This window comes from Xiphophorus maculatus, chromosome 2 (assembly GCF_002775205.1).
Source record: "Xiphophorus maculatus strain JP 163 A chromosome 2, X_maculatus-5.0-male, whole genome shotgun sequence".
Lineage (NCBI taxonomy): Eukaryota > Metazoa > Chordata > Actinopteri > Cyprinodontiformes > Poeciliidae > Xiphophorus > Xiphophorus maculatus.
The window spans coordinates 17,687,792-17,701,327 of NC_036444.1; the positions used below are offsets into that span (position 1 = coordinate 17,687,792).

A 13,536-nucleotide genomic window follows, 5' to 3' on the forward strand; every position below is an offset into this window, starting at 1 on the left:
AAGAAAAACGTTTGTTCAATGTATCACTGGATTTGTCATGGGAGTGAGAATTGCAGCGGCTAAAAAACAGATAAAAACCAAACAAATGTAATTGAATAATGATGAATAAGGACAAAAATACTTTGAACATCTATTCGGAATATATGATTACTTGTTGGTGTTAGGTGCTTCTCCTGGCTCAGCATTAACAATCAAGTTCTTCATCAGTGTGCCGACAACTGTGTCGACCTGCAGAACCATTTACAGCAGAGAAAAAGAGGAGGAAAAGTTTGACCACACTTAGTGAAAGGGCATTTCGCAGTGAACTGGACAATGATGATATTACCAACATAACTGTCTTTGGGTTATGATGGTATTGCTGGAGCAGTTTACAGATTCCACAGAGTCTAGTCTTTGTGGGAGACGTGATGACAGCAAACATATTGTGTCCTGGCCAGGCGTCAATACATCAGCAAACAGACGGGTCCTAACTGACAAAATGTCACATATGTTCATAAAAAGTCAGACATAAAGACCCATAAAGTGTCACTTAATAAATCTCAAAATAAATGTGGGTTAATAGAGCTCATGAGTCTAGAAAGCATGCAGTAACTCTAGTAATTAAAATGCTGTCATTATAATCAAAAATTTTTAAAAATCAGCCAGGAAAGGACATCACTTTGGTGAAATGTGTTACTTTAATGTTGTGCTGAGTTCTTTGTCTGATAGTCGAGTGTGCAAGAAGAGTTTGAAAAAAAAGGTCGTGCTATAGCTTTTATTTTGAAAGCTGCCCATCGGAATTAAGGTGTTTTTTTTTTATTTCCGGTTTTCTTGCCGTGAGAAGGTGGTCCTCCTCCCTGGGGTGAAAAACACCGTCCAGATTCAGGAGTGCGACTAGACAACTGTGGGAAGTTTCTCAACACTTTCAGACGCTTACTAAACAAACTACCAGAACCGGTAGTTAGGCTGACGAATTGCCATCGAGGTTGGCGGCGGATTTTTGCGGTGTTTGAGTCGGGAACTGAAGTTGGGAAAGTGTGGGGTGAAAATGGAGAGCCCAGCTGAGTGAGAGTGAGGCAGAGTGGGGTGAGGAGGCTGGATTTGGCAGGAGCTGCTGCTAACAGGCTAATTAGCATGGTCACACACTTCTCCGGTAAGTTTGGACATGAGATTTAAAAGCCACTTTATTAATTTTAGTAACAGAGTTGTTGGTTGTTAGCCTCTGGAGACTGCCACTTTGTTACGTACTGCTGAAGTAAAAGTTATGGTTAGTTTTTCTCTGGGAAGAAAAACGAATCTAACGGGCCTATCTTTAAAAGAAGAAAGAAAACACCAGAATTACGCTTTTTTTTTTTTTTATAACATTTTACTTTAATAAACTAAGTAGGATCTACTTTTCATATATGGTTTTCATTAAATTTGTTGTTACATAAATGTCTTTTACAGCTGTTTAAAAATAATATTCAACTGTTATGTGTTTATTATCGTTTTCTATGCACGTCTGATATTGATTGCATTTAACCCGGTAATACACTGATTGCAGTTTTCTCGGCCGATTTCTGTAAAGATGACTCTTAATTTGACTGTCCACATTTAAAAAAAAAAAAAGTTTACATTTGTTTATTTTGTTTTGTTGTTTGTTTTGTTTTTGTTTTTACAAAAAACAGCAGTTTTTGCATGACACACATTCAAGATTTAAGAGATATAAGATTTATGCTTTAATAGATGAAATATACATTCAGACCTACTGTATGACAACCATAATAAATGAATAAGTATTATTTATGTATAGATAAGTAAAATGCCTGAATGTACAGAACGTGAATTATGACAAATTTAAACAAACTGGGGGAAAAAACTAGGTCTTAGTTAAGTCATGAGTGCAAATTATTAAAGGTACACGCATCCTTGAATGACCCTTGCAGCGAAGTACCACTGCAGGTATTGGACACTGCCACCTAAACGCCACTTCCACTGACCGGTCGGTCAGTTCTGCATGTCGCCACAATGCAGCATAAAGGAGCCTCGAATTTCTGACCTTGTGTGTGAAAGTTATTACGCCTTTGTCTTTTATGGTCAGATTTTGAGGCTTGGCCACGCCCACATGCTTTGCAGTAAAAATCTTCTGATGACTTTTGATCGTCAATGTGTGAAGACTATAATGACTCATTAAGAAGTCTCCTTAATGGAAAGCTGTAGGAGGAGTTTGTTCAGATATGTGTTTGAGGAAATAAAGGGACAAAATATAGGTTTTACTCTAAAATGGTTGACTTCCTTTGGGATTGGACCATGGGTCCAACACATTTCTTTCATAAGTCTTGAGAAGTTACAAGTGTGTACCGAATTTCATCATAATATTTAACATATTTGCATAGAATTTTTTTTGTGGTTAAATTACTACCCATCATGTTCAATTTTATGCTTATCGGATATATGTAAAAAAAATTAGAGCCAAAACGCATGGTCATGGTGAGACATTGGATTTTGCCTTGCTGCCACAAATGTCAAAAATGGCATTGAGGTGGACTATCTTTAAGAAGCGCTGTATAGCCATTTGACCACATCTCTTTTCAGTTTTGGTATATTGATAAGTCTCTGAAAAGCTTAGGATATTGGACATTGCAGTTAGAATAATTAGAATTAACTTGTTTTTGTTACACCATATATTGAGCTGTAAAAACAAGCAGCAGAGGAATCTTTGAAAATCTCAATAACTTTCATTTTTATTTCATTTGATCTCATGACACGAACACTAAGGAATATTAAAGAATGGCACTTTTCTCGCTAAATTAAATACTGGGAATACCATACGCTGTTATTAATGCCAACCGTTTACCTTTCTGTGTTTAATTTGCAAACTAGAGTGGGGAAAAAAGAGGTTTCAAATCCCAGTCAGACTGAAAATCATCCAATTCTGGTCACCTCCAATCGGTGCATTGATGCTGCATATTCTTAGTCCTGAAGGTCCTACAACAAGGACTTAAATGCTTTTCATTTAAACTGAACTTCTGTTTTATGATGATCAGTGTAAAATTGCTCCTAATATTCTGCTGATAATATCATTGTTCAGTAAATTTGGGATTATTTTGCATTTCACAGCGTCACTCCTTCACAGCCAACAATTCTCCCTGGGGGTTGATGCTGTTTAATCAAGACTGTTGCTGACTCTGAAGCTTCTCCTAATGGATCAAAGGACAGACGATGGCTGCGTTTTCCCTGGAAGTTCTGCATGAGTCCTGAGGATAACGTTTTCGGAGAGGCTTCCTGTCCCAGGCAAACACCTCATTCATCGAATCAATTGTTCTGTGCTGTTGGCTTCTGTAGGGTTTGTACTAATGCAGTCTTGTTTAATGGGAGCCTGGTAGGTTCCTGAAAGGCTTTTGGGTTTTCTTGGACAGCCAAGAGAGCTGCGCCAAAAAAAGAACAGCACAAAGAACAACAACAAGTAATCCTGACTGAATACACTCATTTATGGGCTGTATTGAGGTGTCGTATTCATGAAACGCAGCTGCTGAGGCCAGCTCACCTGGACTTGGATGGGAGTGATCAGCCTCATTTATGAACGTCGGTTTGAGCTTGGGTACAGCCTGGATGTCATCGGCCTGTTGAATCAGCTGTTGCGGTGATGAGGCAGGACTCCTGGTGGCCTGTGTGGCTGGCTGGGCAGTGGCCCGAGGTGATGTGATGGGGTGCCGGAACAGCAAGGTCCTCCCTGAGCCTCCAGGGGATGTTCAGTTGGATCTGGTCAAAAAGGTCAGTAATAGACAGGGGTGTAGCTGCACAGCCTTCTCCTACAAGAATATATGATAAAGCTTTAACAGTCTTAACAGCCTTAATCTTCAATTCAGTTTTTGTTTTATCTCATGATTTGTAGCTATTTAGCAATAGTCTTGCCAGTTTTGATAAACATTTTAAGCAAATAGAGAGCATTCAGAACTGTAAATGTATTTCCTTGGTAATTGCTAAATTACTTGCAAAGTATTTTGTTTATGAGTCAACTAGAAAGAAATAAGTAACTGTTTTCTTTGTCTGAAGTAGCAGAACCTTAAAGTTCTAAAGTCCTATTTCCTGTACTCCTCAGGTTGATCCTCAGCCTCCTCAGACGGATATTTATAAGCACTTCATACGAGGGGATGGCACTGGAAGCAAGACTGGCGAGGCTGGAGGCGTGGCAGCTGAAAAGCCTGACCACTCTTGCGCATATCAATGCCAAGCACAGGCTGCCACTCCCACTTCCGCTTCAGCTCTGATTCCTAAAGACCCCTCCAAATTGTCGCACCCACAGCGAAAGAAGGTGGCGAAGTACCGAGCCAAGTTTGACCCCCGAGTCACGGCTAAGTATGAGATAAAAGCCCTCATAGGTCGTGGGAGTTTCAGCCGAGTTGTCCGGGTGGAGCACAAGAGCACGCGGCAGCCGTACGCCATCAAGATGATCGAGACCCGTTACCGCGAGGGCAGGGAGGTGTGTGAGTCAGAGCTGTGCGTCCTGCGTCGGGTTCGTCACACCAACATAATCCAGCTGATGGAGGTGTTTGAGACGGCAGAGCGTGTCTACATGGTCATGGAGTTGGCCACAGGAGGGGAGCTCTTTGACCGCATCATTACTCGCGGTTCCTTCACAGAGCGAGACGCCACCCGGGTGCTGCAGATGGTGCTGGACGGCGTCAAGTATCTCCACGCTTTGGGGATCACTCATCGGGACCTGAAGCCAGAGAATCTGCTGTACTACCACCCTGGAGCCGACTCGAAGATCATCATCACCGACCTCGGTTTGGCTAGCAGCCGGAAGAAAGGAGACGAGTGTCTGATGAAGACCACCTGCGGCACACCGGAGTACATCGCCCCAGAGATCCTAGTTAGGAAGCCCTACACAAATGCCGTGGACATGTGGGCATTGGGGGTAATATCGTACATCCTGCTGAGCGGAACCATGCCCTTCGAGGACGATAACCGCATGAGGCTCTACCGGCAGATTCTGAAGGGGAAGTATAGCTTTTCTGGAGAGGTAAGAACTGACATCTGTAGCTTTCTTCTTCTTCCCCCATTTCTGGAGTACATGCTGCGCCCTGCGGGAGGCTTTATCAACAGATTTCCAAGAAGTTCACCTTGACACAGTTCCCACACAGGCTCACTAGATTTTTAAACCACTGTACTCCTCTCCAACTCCACATTCAACATTTCTTAATCATTAATTAAAGACATATTTCTTTATTTTTTGTAATTTCTCTCCTAAATTCCTTTAAGCATGTTTACAGAGAACGCAAAAACAAAATTAAGGTGAAAAGAACAAGTGAGAGAAGAAGATTTTGCTCTGTTGTTTGAAGTATCGTCATAATATATTTGTCATACTTTACTGATGTTTCTTTATCTGAGAGGAGAAATGGAAATCGGTTATCTTTGTGACAGCCAGCTTGTGAAAAACGTATCACAATGTAAACGTTTCATATGAGTCAATATCAATAATTATTGATTAGATTTATTTTTTGTTTTAAATATCAAAAATACAGCCAAAATGGTGGCGTGACCTTTCCCGTTTTATCCACCACTTTCTCTCCATGCTGTTATTTTCAAGCAGTTATTAGTTTTAATTTAGTTTTATGAGGCACAGTGACAAAACCTTAGACTGCCGCTGCACAAGTCACTTAACAAGTTGTTGCTAGGTAACCAAAGAATGAGTGAGTTAGTTGATTCCATTAGCTTTGTTTAGCTTGCTGTGAAAGGTTGAGCAGCTAGAGCGTTTCCTCTGCCTACATCCCCCAGAATGCTGCGTGGTTCTGGATTGGTGTTCAGTGAAATTATTGAATATTCCATCAGATGTTTTCAGAACTGTAAATTTTGGTCATGTGTCTATCGCGATATATATTGTTATTGATTTATTGAAAGTACCTAAAAATTCAATTGAAATATTGTACTTAGCTATTCCGTTATGTGTCGACTGAACACACCCCTTTTTTTTAGTTTGCGAGTCTTTTTCGCCTCAATGATTCTGAAGTCGGAGTGAAATCACTGGACAATCTAAAACCTTCCTGAAAGCAATCCTCTGCTGGACTGAATGAGCGAAAAAGCAGCCGGAGGCTAAAGAAATACCGGTAGACAGTCAAACATTTGAATTCCGCCTGATTGAAAGAATGTATAAATAAATAAGGGACTGGATGAAGATGCTTCCACAGTTTTGTATATCCTTTATTTTACAGTACGGCTAGAAAAAGTGCTGATTAATCTGGTCTTCCAGTGAACGCTTTCCCAGAAACACCCTCAGTAAATCTTTGCTCCTTATGCAGACATTTCTACACAAACTGTTTTTTTTTTTTAATATGTAAGAAGAAGCTGTTGAGTCATTTCAATTTTCTGGGGATTAACTTGTTTTGCCTGATGGGTTAAAGGAATCCCAACTTGACATGTTTATCCCTTCCTTGAAGCAAATGTCCTCATGGCTTTGGGCTGGGAATAGTTAAGCCTAATGTGAGTCAGGCGAGTTTTCTTTGTGATTTGTAGGGACAGTTTTACTGGAATTACAAGGAACATTGTGGTCCTACTAAAAACAATATATAACATATAGTATTCTGTAAGATATTTATCCAAAAATCTGTCTACACACTTCACATATAAACTGCTGTGAAAATATTTTTTATTAGCCATTAAACAATAATACCATGAATTTCAGCATGTCTATACGGGCTAATATTTGGTAGCTTTGCAAGAAAAAATGAGACTTGTGAAGCAGCCAGCTACAAGAATCAATTTTCCCTTGATCGGCTCTGATTGTAGTTGCTGAATGAAATCCTAAGATTGGAATATACTGATTATATCTAGTCTTCAAGTCTACAATATAATTCTCACAAAACAACTGAAGGATGACCAACTCTGTGCAAGCTATGCTTATAGCATTTTCCTGCTGTTGCAGAAGTTGCAGTAACCTACATCTTTTCTCGTTTACATGAAGAATTTACCAGTCCTGAAAAGAAAATCCCAACTCTAACATTTGTAAGAAATATGGGCCTGAGCGTAGGAGTTGCGATGTAACAGACCTGAATGTGTTTTCCTTTGGGATTTGACTCCTGACAGCTGGGATAAATAATGTTCACATTTACAGCTGCGGTCCAGGAACTAGTCATAGCCAAAACATGGCTCTGGGAGGGCAGAAACGTATGTGTTTCATATGCGTCATTTATGTTTAGTCGACACTGGTAATTTATCTGCTACATGAACAGAAAGAGACCGAAAACACAGCTGGTGGCCAAACAGGACAAGGTGACCAAGTTTTGTGTGTATTTGTGTGTGTATGTCTGTGTGTGTTTGTAGCATGTAATTCCTGGCCAAGCAGGGGGTCGAGTTTGACTCACTACTAGTCACTCGTACTGAGTGCAGTTTATTTCTTGCCAGAACAAAGCAGCCATTACTGAGAACATTTGTTTCCAAAGTTAGACGAACTGCTTTGGGAACATAAAACTCGACACAATAAGACACATAAAGATCTAAGCTCTCTAAAGTCTACATCCGTTGTTACAATGTGAGAGAATCTGAACTAATGCAAGTCGATCACAGACTGGATGTGGACAAAATGTCTTGTGACTTCACAGACTTCAGGGTTTAGTGCTACGTCTTCTGTGTTCTGTGCTTCTGCTGCCATCTTCTGGTCAGAGGACAAATTTGCAAACAAACTCAACCCTGTAGAAGGAATATTTCTGTTGACTTATTTTAGCGCAAAAGGGGTTCTTGACACACAACAATGAAAAAGTTTACGGCCTGAAACGATTAATCGGATTAATCGCAATGAATGATTCAAAAAAATAATTAACATATTAGTGCTGCACTGCATTGATATTAAGCCAAGCAGACAGGACTGAGTTTTTCACATTCACAGAGTTTTTCACACCGAGAACCTTGCAGTTTATGAGGAAACAATTTTTGTATTACCTGCATCAAAAATGTTACTTCACGTCATGTTTCTGACTTTTTTCTATCCTCTTTTCCCAGCCGTGGCCCAGCGTGTCCAACCTGGCCAAAGACTTTGTCGAGCGGATTCTGACAGTGGACCCCAGCGAGCGGCTGACGGCAGGCCACGCCCTCAAGCATCCCTGGATTGTCAGCATGGCGGCGGCCTCCTCTATGAAGAACCTGCAGCGCTGCATATCTCAGAACCTCTTGAAACGCGCCTCGTCGCGCTGCCATAGCACGAAGTCAGCCCAGTCCACGCGCTCCAGCCGCTCCACCAAGTCCAACAAAGCTCGCAGGGTGCGAGAGAAGGAGCTGCGCGAGCTGAACCGTCGCTATCAGCAGGAGTATAACGGCTGAAAGCTCTGCTGCGGCCCTTTGACTCAGAAACGTTTGGTCTCAGAAATGACTGAAAGAACATTCCCAATCGTAAAAAGCCAAAAACACCTGAAAGGTGGTGCTTTGCTACAAACATTCCTACCAGTTCAATGTGCTGAAACAAGAAGTGAAGACTATAAATCGAAAAACTGAAGATGCAGGTTGGATCATTTGGTTGTTTCTTCTTCACCTGTGTCACTATTTATTTATTGTTGTGACAATAAATCTCCATTCAAACGGTCGCTGGGTAATGACCTTCCAAATGGATGTGTTGAACAGAGTTCTGGACATTGATGTTTCTAGGAAGCAATGGGGTGATTCTCACGAACATGGTCCGACTCGTAGCAAAAATTAAAAAACATTATATACACACAAAAACACTCACTCTTTATAAAATGGATACTAATTTTACTATTCACTGTAAAATTATAATCTATATGCACATTTTCTAGGTATTTTTAAACATTTTATTCTAACTTTGAGCAAATAAATTCATTACCGTAACACAATTTCCATGAAGAAATTTGAAACCACAAAACTTTTTTTTCACATTTTTTGGACACCAAGGACTTCAGTGTGCACAGAGAGACGGATATAATCAAAAATAGGCATTTCTAGCTAAATGTTTTATTTTACTGCAAAAAATAATTTCATCACCGTAACAGTGATGCAAATTTCAAAGTTAATTTTGATTGTAATTTTGTATCAAATCATTACATTGAAAAAACAATATAACCATAGTATAAAGGATCTGGCACATTTCATCAAGGGATTAAAATATAAAAGTAATTCATATAACTAATCTAAATAAATCCTCATAAAGTTAACATAGCGGTAATGAAAAAACATGTCGGTAATGAATAGCAATGTTTCGGTAGTGAACCCTTCATAACTATATTAATAGTGAACTACACAAACAATAAAATACCCTAGTAAAACATACATTTGCAAATTTTATTTAAGTTTATTAAGTCGACATTCACAAACTGAACAGAAAAATAGTCCCATATTTGCGTCATAGTGCTTACAGTAACAGCTATAAGGACTAGGAAGTGAATCGGAAGTGTCTTGCTGATAAACAGGTAGGGAGTGGTTCAGAAATAGTACAAACTGAAGTAATATTCATTTAAAATAAATGGACAACATTACAATAGTGCTATAGTGCACTGTTTAAAAGTGTTCATATTTGTGAATTTGTTTGAAGCAAAACAAATTCACAAAAGACAATGGGAAACAATGAGTTTGATTTAGGGTAAATGCAAAAGCAAACAAGGCACAGGGAGAAAAAAAGATATTGAACTATATTCAAAATAACAGGAGACACAACTGGGAAATGACTGAATTAATGTATTTTTTCAACTTTGTGCTAGCAAATTTCTAGTGATACAACACTGTGTGAAAAAGAAGAATACAAAACCCCACTCAGATAAACAGGAAACAATGCTAGTACACAAGAAATCACATATTTCATAAGTTTTTTTAAAAAAAAAATCCTTCTCATTAACACTGGTAAATGACAATGTAAGAGGGCCATTGTAGATAGGAAAAAAGAGTAAATTTCTGCCAAAAAATGTAATTTTATTTTTAAATGTCAGAATCTTTCAGAGTTTTGAGTTCAAGAAGTCAAACAATTTACTACAAAAACCCATGAAATTTTGAGATTAAAATCAGAAATTTTTGAGAAACAAATGTGGAACCTTCTGAGTTTCAAAAGTTACAAATTTACTTGTATATTCTACAAAATGTGAGATTTTTTGGTGGAAATTTTTTCCATCCTTTGTTTCTATTTACAGCTGCCTTAATATGCCAATGTAGCTAATAATTCATTGGACTTTCTTTTTGAACTTGGCCCAGATTTCTGACACCACACAGAAGTGTCTTGCGGATGAAGAGGTAGGCAGTGGTTCAGGAATAATTTCTTTGATGTCATCCAAATAATACCACACCTTCTCACCAGCAGATCTTATTGATGGGATGTAGAAGCGGTTGTCTCCCGCACAGCTCATTGTCTCAACCTCATACTGACCACTGGCAATCTGGATTAATGAACCAAAAAAACATTTATCAACTGCGTTTTTCAAAGACAATTTGATTATTACATGATCATTACCTCCACATTACATGTTGACAATCTGAATCCAATACTTGCACACATGACTTCCCATTCTCCACTCAGTCTTAAACCTACCTGTGTTACTGTGCAAGTATAGAGGTCTCCGTCATAGTCCACAAGGACCTACTTTGATGGTCTCTTCAGATTCCCTTTGAGTGAAAACGAACTCCTTTGGGGAGAAGCAGTCACAAGAGTGACCACAGAAGCAGGAGACCTCTCGAGATCTAATATTTCCTGGTTCAGTAGCAACAACCTGTGGAGACATTATGTTTAGTTTTATCTGCAAAAACATGAAAAGGTCAGGTCTATATAACATTTTTTGTAATTTTTCACACCCTAGCTCTTGATTCCGCCCTCTTCTGTCCACTTCCTTTTGCGCCTCATATTAGGTGATATCAATTAGCATAAGAATTTAGCCTAAAAAAATGTAAAGTGTAATAAACAATAACATTACAGTGTAAATAACCTATACATTTATCTATTTATTATTGAAAAATGACACTGTAACCTTATTTCTCATTACCGCAACAGGCCTCAGATTACGCGGTAATGAAAGTTACGCATTACGGTAACGAACGACATCCACATGAGCTGGCTTAAAATTCTAGCATGTCGTGATGACTTAGTTCAACTTTTCTCACAAACAGTGTGAACTCCCTAACTTCTTCTGTACAAGAAAGTATCTTATTAATAACTTTTTAAGAACATGAGGTATTATACTTTACGGTAATGATCACCTATAGTGTAAAAATAGGCATATGGAAGGAGAAGCTTAACAGTTATCATGATCAAAAGATGTCAAACAATCTTACCTTGTAGCCATCTTTTGTCTTCTCTTCTTTGTGGTGCATCATGGGTCACAATAACTTTATTTAAAAAGAAAGCTGTGAATATTACAGGACTTTGAACACGGTATAGGTAATGAGAGTTGCACCTCCAGACACTCACTTTTATTAAAATATTCTGAATTACTTAACAGAAAATTATTATATATTATCATATTTTATTCATTTATGTATATTTAAACAAATTTACGATATTTTTTTTATAAATCTGCTTGATTATTTATAATGATAAATTGAGGCGAAAGCATTTTTTCCCCCTGAGGACGCATTAAGGTAATGAATTTGCGACTCCAAAAACAGTTAAAAAACATTAAAAGACTTATTTTAGTAACTAACAATGATCTGTGCCAAATATTAGAAATAATGATTGTCCAAATTAAAGTGTATTATTTTGATTTTTTTATGAGTATGCCCCTAAAATCTTCTAAGACATTCGATAGGTTGGGTTCGTGAGAATCACCCAGTGTGTTCTTTGAAGTAGGGAGGAACAAATTCTCCCTTTTTGTTTCCAATCAAAAGTGCTGTGAATTTATTGTTGAACTCTCTGTACAGACCTCATGATGTTGTTGGTACTCAGATTATAGTAAACCATAATCACCATCTGAAGGATAGCATGAAGGCTTATTTTTAGTTTGTTAGATGTTTAACTAATCAGTTTTATTCTGAACTGGTTCCTGAACTGTCACAAGATTGTGAATCTGTTATCATTGAAACTTAGGTGTATTAAACACTAAAATGTTCCCCACCTTCAACTCCTCCTGCTGTTATCTCTCCTGTAAAGCAAACAGCTGCACTGTTTTGTTGAGTTATAGCTGCACATTATAAAAGAAATCACATTCAGAAAAAACCTTCTGATTCATTGGCTGCATCAGCTAAAAGTTTAAACTTCACTTTTTTTTCCTGTTGCGAGAAACAAATTAAGGCATCTTATCAAGTGTGTCACATTTTGAGTTTTATAAAGTCTAAGTGTTTGGTTCTCAAATATTTTCCAAGTGAAACTGTACACATGCGCTTCCTAGTGTTTTTAAGAGTAATATAGAATTTTAATACAGATTTGTATTTTTCAATAGGGCTCAGTTGAGGGGTTATCTGCAGACAGTCTTACTCATTGTAAAAAGAAAAAGAAAAAATACCGTTGTGTATTTATTCCGAATGAATAAAAATTAGGGTTTCAAGAAGTCAATGCCAAAATGTGACACCAGAGGTTAGCGAAATCCAATGAACCCTTGCAGACAAAAAAAGTATTAAAATTACTCTGTGTTTTCAGAACAGGACGGAACATTTCAAAATACAGCTAACTTTGTTTTTAGTTGGAGAAAGTCTACACTTTCTTTTGTAGCTTGTGATCAATAAGCTCTTTTTTATGTTTACGGAATCTACCCTATGTTAAAAAGTAAAGCAGGTAAATTGCAGTCTTAATTCCATAACAAGACTAAATGTATTTTGATTTCAGATGTGAAATTTCTGTCCTGTTTCTCTGGTGGAATATGTGATGAAATTAAACTCTTATATAAACAGATTTTTTTTTCTTGCTCAAAATAATTTCAAGTCAGTTTAGTAAATTCATGTAGCTCTAATTTACAACAGGAACTTTACAAGGCAAATGTCTTCGGTTTATTTCCAAAGATCTTGCTATATAGGCCGATTGAGATTCAGTTACATGAAGTCCAGTTTAATTGCAGAATATTCGCTTTTTATCCCAGCTGATAAAGTTATCAAAGGACAACCAGTCGTTTGCACTGGGTTGTTAGCTTCGTAGAAATCCCTTTAACAGTTGGCACAGCTTCATAAGCTTTTAAACCATTATCACATAAAATATATATGAAAAAGGTTTATGTGATGTCGTTCAAAACATCAAGAAAACGAGAGAGTAATTGATTTAAACAAAATAAAAAAGCAATTTGTAAAATCCTTATATATATATATACTGTATATATATAGTGTCAATTAACAACCAATAATATAAAACGTTTTGAGAGCTCTGGTTTGAATGATTTTTCCTCTATGTTTTTTTATATGGGTTTGAAAATTATTTTAACATTTAAGAACTTTTTGGAGATAACGTAGATTAGTTACGATATATCTCCTGTTAGTGCAATAAAGAGCTTGGTCCGTCTCTGCCACCTAGTGGTAGCAACTAAGTGCCAACTAAAACAATGACTAAAAAAACAGTTTTTTCAAATTTATCAACTTTTAACAACTTTGTCACTCGAAAATTCCTGCCCATGCCTACTGTCAGCAACTCTTGATTTATGTTTGTGGTTAAAAGAAAGAAAGTCTCATTCC

General features: G+C 37.8%; 1 protein-coding gene across 1 annotated transcript; it reads left to right on the plus strand.

The window, feature by feature from the left end:
* The first annotated feature begins 818 nt into the window (after nt 1-818).
* On the plus strand, nt 819-12,769 carry pskh1 (protein serine kinase H1). Its single transcript, XM_005815022.3, has 4 exons — nt 819-1,132; nt 3,079-3,732; nt 4,061-4,984; nt 7,957-12,769. The coding sequence occupies exons 2-4, from the start codon at nt 3,664-3,666 to the stop codon at nt 8,272-8,274; spliced, it is 1,311 nt and encodes a 436-aa protein (XP_005815079.1). The 5' UTR covers nt 819-1,132; nt 3,079-3,663; the 3' UTR covers nt 8,275-12,769.
* Nucleotides 12,770-13,536: the final 767 nt, after the last annotated feature.